Source organism: Brachycentrus maculatus, unplaced genomic scaffold, assembly GCF_059751285.1.
Source record: "Brachycentrus maculatus isolate JH-2025_06_01 unplaced genomic scaffold, ASM5975128v1 h1tg000038l, whole genome shotgun sequence".
Classification (NCBI taxonomy): Eukaryota; Metazoa; Arthropoda; class Insecta; order Trichoptera; family Brachycentridae; genus Brachycentrus; species Brachycentrus maculatus.
This window is the reverse complement of record NW_028280792.1, coordinates 852160-861770: the sequence shown is the minus strand read 5'-3', so window position 1 is coordinate 861770 and position 9611 is coordinate 852160. Positions and strand designations below refer to the sequence as shown.

At 36.7% G+C, this 9611-nt stretch overlaps 1 protein-coding gene across 1 annotated transcript in view; it reads right to left on the bottom strand.

Annotated features, from left to right (window-relative positions):
* Dscam4 (Down syndrome cell adhesion molecule 4) overlaps positions 1 to 9611 on the bottom strand; it is a 70255-nt gene that overhangs the window by 3449 nt on the left and 57195 nt on the right. The window contains exons 22-28 of the mRNA XM_088276585.1: positions 9382 to 9538; positions 8608 to 8781; positions 7802 to 7981; positions 6377 to 6542; positions 4990 to 5060; positions 2587 to 2790; positions 1374 to 1581 (exon numbers count right to left, since the gene is read on the bottom strand). Of these exons, the coding sequence (XP_088132711.1) occupies positions 1374 to 1581; positions 2587 to 2790; positions 4990 to 5060; positions 6377 to 6542; positions 7802 to 7981; positions 8608 to 8781; positions 9382 to 9538 (1160 nt within the window). The remainder of the gene's footprint in view (positions 1 to 1373; positions 1582 to 2586; positions 2791 to 4989; positions 5061 to 6376; positions 6543 to 7801; positions 7982 to 8607; positions 8782 to 9381; positions 9539 to 9611) is intronic.

Below are 9611 nucleotides of genomic sequence, written 5' to 3'. Positions count from 1 at the left end.
GCAAAATTCCAGATCGTTTGAAACTAAAGGCTATTCTAGGTTTCTAGATAAGTTGACTGTACGTTATTAGGAGCTGTAGGTTCCCTATTTCAGTTATTTATTCCATAATCTTAGAATAGCTAAATCATTAATATGTAGAGGACTAATCGAGGCATTTCTTTATGAATTTTATATATCTCGATTTCCTGACATTCTACTCTGACACTGATGACAAAATGCCCCAATATTCATAATTTGGGTGAAAAATCACTTAATTTTGACCTGCCTGGGACCTCCAGCATGGTAGCAGACACTTTATTCTTCACTATGAGGCAGACAAATACAAATACTTTTTTTTAAATCAAAGAATTGCATTATTTTTAATAATATTTCGGAGATTGACTGAACTCTTTACTCCTCGTGTAAATCATCTCTGTTAAAAGTCTCTCTGGCTTCTGCTGGCAACATAAATGTGTTTAGTAAGAGTATTTTACTTAATATAGCTGAACTTAGGTACTTTCTATTAATTTGCATGTAATTTGTCTCCCAGACTCTTACTGGCAAGATGTATTATATATGTTGCCAGTTAAATACTCTTTTATCTAACCTTACCAAAAGTAGGTACTTAATTAATTAATTAATTAAGTACCCACTTAATAAATTAATTTGCATTCTGTATTTTTTACATAAATATGTTGTCAAATGGAGACTCTTTAATCGTATCTAACCTAAAGTAGGAACTTTCTAAAAATTTGCATTCTGTATGTACCTGGGTTGGAATTCCAGTGAATACAAAATGTTTTAGCTATGTAGTGGAGATAACTTATAACTTATATAATTCCTGATAATATTGATGAACAACTGGCTCCAAAATGGCAAATTATTATAAATAAAAATCCGAAAGTAAAGCATATATCGCTCACTCCTTTCAAGAACGTCATAAATCAAAAATCGTAAATTTTCAGTTGTGCATGTTTTCAGAATGCCCAGAAAATGTACTATATCCCAGGAAAAGCAGCTTATTTTTTACTTCATATGTACCCGCTACAGGACAGAAAGTGTTGTTTTTGCATTTTGAAGAAAAGGTATTGTTTAATTATTTTTTTAAATATACTAAATATTTTTCAGATGGAGAAAAAACCTTCAGGTTTTACCTAAAAAGATCTGTTACACAGTAAAAAGTTCAATAAGCGGCTTGATATTTATTTTTAATACATCGTATTATATTTTTAAACTTTAAAAACGTTCTCCTGAAAAATCTAGTTTTTTGATTTATGACGTTCTTGAAAGGAGTGAGCTAATAATCATTATTTAAAATAAATGATTTTTCTTGTTATGGATACAATCTAGTATTTTGTGTAACAATATTTACGTGATATCTATCAGTGGCTAACCTAAAAGTGGTCTCGTCGTTGTGGCTGCTGTAGCCAGAGCTGGAGCGCACGTGGCGGCGAGCGCCCCCCGGGCCTCCCGCGGCTCCAGGCCCCCCCGGAGCCCCCTTGGCCCCCCGCCGCGAGGGGAAGCCCCTCCGCCCGCCCCCTCCCGCCGCGCCCAGCGACGTCTCCGACGAACTGCTCGACACATCCACACTCGCCCCTACAACTGATAAAGTTATATAATAATTATTCTTAAATAAAACATTGTTTGCGGGAAACGCTTAAAAGCGTCTTTTACATACTGTTGGTAGAGAGCGGGAGACGCTTATGAGCTATTTGCTTACTTTTGGAGAGTGAGAGATGTCAAAAATGATTGCACAGATCAGAATTGGGTCTGGGTTTGTGGTTACTTGTGATTAGTATACGATCCTCATAAGTATAGACTGCCAAATCAATAAACGGGATGAAAATTAAATTAATACATTGTTTGCCGGAAACGCTTATAAGTGTCTTTTACATACTGTTGGTAGAGAGCAGGAGACGATTTTAAAAGTTCTATTTGCTTACTTTTAGTGGAGCGCGAGAAATGCCAAAAAACATTGTACAGATGGGAATTGGGTGTTGCGGTGACTTTACACTGAGGGTCAGGTGGCAGACTGTTTGAGTATAATTAGGGTCAGGGTTGATGAATAAATCGCCCTTAACAATGTGTTAAGTAAGATTAGTTTTTTAGTACATTGTCAAAGCTTCCTTTTTCTTTGAAAGCCATCTATCCGCACCATAATGGTGTATAATTGGTTCAACGCAGTCTTATCTTGACAAGTGATTTGTGATTTCAAATGTCATTTTAGTGATATTTTTTTTTTATAAATGCTTTAATCTTCATCTTTGATGAGATGTCAAAAAATAATATGAAAATAACTCCTGTAATTGGAGATAATCCAGATTTTGTGAACAAGTATTTGGACACACTCAAAATGTTGTAAAAAAATATTCAACCATAAGTGTTTAAATATATATAACCACAAATGGCAGTATAAGTGCTATTTTAGAATTCAATGTAACCAAGCTTTATATAAGCGTGGCCGTTCATGCAACCCCATACTCTTTTAAGGAAAGTTTCATTTGGAATACCCTGTACGGTCAAACTCTAAGACAGGTTAACTTTAAATTTGATCTTATGTCAATAGATGGAAGGATTGTGATGCATTAGTAGCAGAGGGTGTATTACAGTGTGAGGAGACCGAGGTGGAGTCCCCGGGGCGGCGATGCCTGCTGTGCCCCTGGTAGCCACTCTCGGCCGCGGGCGAGGCGTCGCTGCCCTCTTCCTCCGACATGTCGTCGCCCTCGTCGCGGGTGTCGTACTCTGAAATGGGCAGGTGCAGAGTTAGAATCTTCTTCACCTCCGAGTCCGTGGATCCCAGGTTGTCGGACTCTGTAACATGAAAGCGACATGGCAACAAGCGGTGATACGCAACACACAAGCCAACAATGGTTATGGATTATGATACATACTACAGCACACTCCCGATTTTCCAGGGTCAGGTTAAACAAGAATCGAATTATATTCTCAATATTTTTAATATTTAAAGCATTTACTTTGTGGTTAGTCATTTTTACTTATTTTTTTTAAAATATTAGTACATTTTTGGTCGACCAAAAATTGCATGTGTTAGACATTTTGAGTAGTTTTGAGTGTGTAAATGGTGCTATAGTGGTGAAGGGTGGTATTGTTTGCACGCTGTGTTAGTGATTGTCCTGACGAAGAGACGGGTACGTCTCGAAACCGGTAAACTTAAAAATCTCGGTGAGTGGTTATATACTAATATTATTAACATTTATGTAAAAAAATAAATATGTAAAGAAGTGAATTATCCACAATATTGAGTGAAATATTTCACAATAGTACTTATAATGCGGAAACGCGTGTCAAGGGCTGAAAACATGTATTGTCTGCAGTGATAGAATAACAATCTCTCACTTATATGTCATGTTTATGGCTTAAAATATTCATAAAATACCTTGACAACTCCTTATTTTATTTTTTAGTCATCATAATATTTATGACCTGTCTAAAAAGAAAAGTTTATGAATCCTGCATACTGCCAGTAAACACATATGCAGTGGAGATTATGGCTCTGACAAAGAGAAATGCAGAGAAGCTCAAGTGCACACAGCGATCCATGGAAAAATCCATGCCTGATGGATAAAATAAAAAAATGAATCTACCAAGAATAGAACTGAAATAAATGTTGTCATGGATAGCGTGGCAAGTCTCAAATGGCAATGGGCAGGACATATTGCAAGACCCCATATGATGGACCCCAAATTTTTAAGATGGAGTTCTTGGGAGAACAAAATAGGCATCGAAAGATTTCCGACGATGGTCCGACGACGTGGTCGCTGTGGGGGGTAGAAACTGGCTGCAAGTAGCACCCGACCGAAGGAAATGGAAAGATACGGAAGAAGCCTATATCCAGCAGTGGATATAAGCCTCTTCAGAAAGATCAATTGATTCAGTATTCAATGATGCGGACCTTCTAAATGATCTGATCTTATCCATCCAAACAATACTGTGTGGTATTTCTATTTGCTTACATTTAATTTCGTTTAATGTTTTTGGATTAACCAGAAAATCAATTATACATGATTTTTTTTCACCCTCCATCCCAGAAAAATGGGAGTGTACTGTATTAGTCTTTATTCTCTTAATTATATGAAGGCAAAGTGATCAATCCTGACTTTTAGCTGTCAGTTTAGGGTGATGTTAAATTAATATTTTAGTGGAAAATCTCTTAAATTTATTTTGACCCCACTGAGAATCAAACCCAGGGCCTCAATCAACCACTATGGAGTGGTTGATTGAGGTGAGATTGACACAGATTGACACAGATTGACACATAGTATACTTTTTTTAAAAGTATTTATGGATTAAGTTTTGGACAGTATCGGAATGGTGAAGATCTGCCAGTCTGATAATGTTCATTGATTCCTTAAAGTAATTTTAATGTTTTTAGATGAATCGATTTGGCGAAAGCATGCAAAGCAATATGGAGTCTAGATTCGTCTAAACTGCTAGTTAAGATATGTTTGAATATATTTAAACTGCCAAATTTCCTTGTATTGAGAGAATTTGTACAAGAACCACCCTCTAGTTCATTCCACGACAGTGTAATAAATATAACTGATATTTATCTTGACCCCCCTTGGAATCAAACCCGGGATCTACACCATTGGTTAGAAATCATTAGATTTCTGACCAATATTACAGTAGTGATTACCGTGATGGCTACCATGGAGTAACACCATACTATTATACCAACTTAACGGAGTTAACTGTCAAACTACCATTTTTTAATCAAACAAAATCATAGACAGAGTGTAGATATTATAGATTTTATCTATATTTTTATCTTTGAAAATTTAGTAAATATAATGCAAAAGGTTACACAGTAATTTACTAAGAAAATTATGATTTTAAGCAGATACATGGTGTGACAATTGGCCTAATCTCTTGTATGGATTTTTCATTGCAGTTGATTTTTTTAAAACATGATTTGTGAATAGGGGCATAAAATTTGCCAATATTCAAATATTAAACTGAGACTCTAGAAAATAAAGAATTCATTGGTACCTTGGCTTTCAGAGTGTGGATCCCTCAACTTGCTTCCTTTTCTTCGTACCTTTGTGTACTCGGGTTCTTTACTCTGAAATAATATGATAATTATTTATCAATGTTCATATTTTTCTTATTTTTTTTAAATGCATGCATTTCACATACAACAAATTATAAACATATTGTTTATGGCGTGCACATATTTGTGTGTTTCAGAAACCTTATATTGCGGTGAAGTGCACATTTTCATGCATTTTGGTTACCTTCAACTTCATATACATAAAACACATCTTAAACGTCTAATTTCTTGTCATGTTTGCTTTGCTGTATGGCGGATAGGTTTTACCATAATATAAAAATATTATCGATTCATTTCTGGTATCAAAATATGGCTAAAAGTTATCATTCTTTCAATGCGATCTAATATCGCCCACGTCGAATTACATTTCTTTAACAAATTTCTCCGTAGCCAATGTGTTAATAAAGGGAATGACTGAACAATATGAAATAATTATCTCAGAATAAAGAAACTGTCTACTCCGAGACCTTTTGATGTCCCATCTGTTGCTCTACCAATTGAACTAAGCAGTCTGGTATCATACCCTATCTAATGTAATCACTTCATAATATCTATTGTATTTTTGACCACCCTATACATAAACATCCTTTTATTTAGATACGTGAATCCTTCACCCTGCTCATAGATGGCGTTTAATTTTTTTACTTACAGTTAGTGCATACCGCTATTTGCGCATTGGTTGTGAACGATTATTAGTAATAACTCGCTAGTACTTTGACTTGGGTTTATTACAAATATGTATTACTAAGTAGCTTTAAGTGAGTGACTGGTTTCTAGGAGAGACAAATCTAGAATGCGCTTGCCAGACTATGTGGGTGTTCACACGATTGCGGCTATATTGTTGTCCCCACCGTGTCACCAATGTACCCACATTCCTTACACGTATCAAAATAAGAAACTGTTTTTTTTACTGTCATTTGATTTGGCAGTCAATGGTGAATTATCATTAAATCCACCTACAAGATTTTCTTCTTCTTCAAACCCTTATCCACACTCCAATGGCGTATAGGGCACTGCATAATATAAACGCAACATTATCTTGATTGTTAGCACATGAAGGAAAGGTGATCAGCCCTCCGCTTCAGGAACCAGTCCAGGGTAATATTGAATAAATATTAGAGTGAAAAAATGCCTTATATTTATTTGACCGCCACCTCTGGGAATCGAACCCAGGACCTTCAGAACGGTAGTCGAGCGTGCTGACCATTATACTACGGAGGCAGACAAGATCTACCAATAGATTTATCTACATGATTTACCGACAGACATTAGTTCATTTTGGTATTTAAGCTTTCTGATAATGTAGTCAAATGATTACTTACATGCCCCATCCCAAACTTGTCGCCTTGACCCGGCTTAACATCATGGTACACAAAAGAGCCACGGACGGAGTGATATGGTCCGCTGTAAACATTTCCACTGTAACTGCTTTCGCTATAGGCTGGTTTGTTTAACTGGAAGGTGGCATACGGGCAGATGTCTTCCATATATTCTGGAAAATAACAAAATATAATATTTTTAATAAATTTTCACCCAATTTGAATTATGTTGAAATTTCTTATTATGAGTACATCAGCTGTTAAGTTAGTGAATGTCGGCTAGTAACTAAGTTAAAGAAAAAATATATATGTATTAATAGGAGAGCTCAGAGCGCAGAGGAGCTCTGTGATCCCATGCGGATTTTTGGATGACAATGTTTAAAGTGTAATGGTTATTGCGTTTGGCTGGCATATTGGAGGTCCGGGTTCGATTCCCAAAGGGGTCAAAATAAATATTGTTTTTCACTCAAATATTTTTGTGACTAGCTCCTGAAGCGCAAGACGGATCACCATGCCTTCATAAAATTGGTAATTAAATTAAAATTGCATTAATTTGATACAGTGTCCTATGGAACATTGGGTGCAGATGAGGGTAAAAAGATAATAGTAGTAAAATTTGGTGATAATTCAGGAGAAGACATATCGCTCACTCCTTTCAAGAACGTCATAAATCAAAAAACTTGATTTTTCAGGAGAACGTTTTTAAAGTTTAAAAACATAATACAATGTATTAAAATAAACATCAAGCCACATATTGAACTTTTTACTGTGTAACAGATCTTTTTAGGTAAAACCCGAAGGTTTTTTCCCCATTTGAAAAATATCAAGTATATTTAAAAAAATAATTAAACACTACCTTTTCTTCAAAATGCAAAAACAACACTTTTTGCCCTGTAGCGGGTAAATATTAAGTTAAAAATATGCCTCTTTTGCTGGGATATAGTACATTTTCTGAGCATTCCGAAAACATGCACAACTGAAAATAGACGATTTTTGATTTATGACGTTCTTGAAAGGAGTGAGCGATATATCCTGCTTTAAATCTTGAGAGTGATTCTACTGTAGCACTAAGTCACTGTTTAGAGATTCCTCTTCTTCCTGGCTTCATCCCAACTTATCGTCTTTGTAGACTGTTGGGGTCACCTCTCCTCGTCCTCAGGTTGTAGGTCCTTCTATCATATACAACATCACCTAGGTCATGCCTTCGAATCATGTTATCTTAGCATCCATGAATTTTTTGGTCTTCCTCTAGATGTCTTTCGAGGAAGTGCAAGGCATTCGCCTGGTTTACAATATTTTCAGGTTCTCTACGTCCTATGTGCTCAAGTAAGTATTTTAGTTGCCGTTTAGAGCGGCTGCAGACAAAGCAAAAATGGTTGCCACCCTTCAGCGTGGAGTGGCTTAGTAAGAAGAAAGGTAACAATTTCCATACCGTTCCCCTCTCCCTTGTAGTGATGTGGTGGTGCGGGCTGGCGCCCCCGCGGAGGGGCAGCCCCCGGGATGGCCGCAGCCTCCCGATTCTGCTTGTTCTGCAGACGGGCCAGCGACGGGGAGTCTCCTATAGCCGCCTGAGACCCACACGATCCACTGCTTAGCTCTTCTGTGAACATTGGTTTCCATGTATAAACAATAACAATTGGTTTATATGTATGACAATGGTATGCGCAAACTATAAAAGAAAAACACTTGCTTTTTACCAATTTAGTTTATTTTATTTTATAATAACTAGTTTCGGAAGCTACGCTTCCATCTTCAGGTCTAAATATAAACTGAATATAAATATATCTTCCGAAACAAGTCATTATAATAAAATAAACTCAATTGGTAAAAAAAGTGTTTTTCTTTTACAATTTCATCATGTCTTACCACAAAGTGAATGCTGAAAAAATAAATAAAATGGTATGGGCATGCGAGGAGAATGGAACCATCCAGATTCCCTTACATTGCGTTGTAGACAACTTCCGGGCAGAACACCTAAGAGATAGATCGACAGCTGGGAATCGGCATCGCAGGAGGCTAATCCTTCTTTCAAAATGGTCACAAGGCCATTTTTACATGGGATAGTTCCATTCTCCTTACATGCGTATTCCATTGTCTTCTTTGTTGCCTTCCCCACCTAATGACATCTTCGATCTCGCATATTTCTCTTATCCTGGTGTTCCTTCCTTATTCCATCTCATAGACTCTCGCCAGATATGCTCTTAGAGTCTTCATTTCTGTTTTATGCTAGTAGATTATAAAAAGTGAAATAAAGGGATGCCTTACTGCTTCGTCTGATGAGAAGGACCAGCGCTACAAGGGCAGTGAGGACCAGCAGAGATAGAGTGACGGGAAGGATGACACGCAGATTGGAGTAGAAAGGTTTGTCACTCGAGTGTGAGACTGGTGGAGAAAGATCCGGAACGTGTCCAACTGAAAACAAACAACAAACAAATTAATTATCTTGAGCATATATTTTTTCACAACATTTTGGGTAAGCCCAAATCATTATTCATAAGTTAAGGTCTAATTATATGGTAAGCAGCATACATAATTGAAAATCATGTTTTCAGGTGTCTCCCGTATGGGGTATGTAAAATAATTCAGTAAGGATCTTATCTTAAGGAGCATATATTCAAATAAAAGGGTCTCTGCTAAATAAAAGCTTTGTCAAATTTACCAAAGATGCTGTCGCGACTTAATCACATAATCAAACATAAGCGCCCTTGAGGTAGTATTTTATAAAATGGCGCTATATAAATTATCCAAAATTATTATTGTTATGAAGCGATGTGGAAAAATTATGATAGATGTTTGAGTTCCAAAGATTGAGTAGTGTGGTTGTCAATCATGGGTACAATGATAGAATCGTTATACAATGTCAAACATGTTTAAAGCGATTATTTAAACCAGCCTATGATAGGTCATTATCCCTGTAAATACCAAGACTTCCATATTTTTCTTCATCTATGTCTTATTTTCTTATCAATCATAAAATTAGCATGTGAGAATGGTCAAGATGGGCAGTCTTACCTCCAGCAGCGCTATGGGTTGTGAAGTTGTAAAGTGCTACAGCGAAGCCAGCATTGTTGTGAGCTGTGATCTTCAAGTGATATTGGGTGGATGGAGAGAGACCGGGGACGCTGAATACTCTCTCAGTAGCTTGCACCGTGTTGGACACCATTCGCCACTAAAGTAAAAAAACAAAAAATAATTTTACTGGACGTTCTACTTACAAGGCTTGGAATTAATCTTTCCGGGAG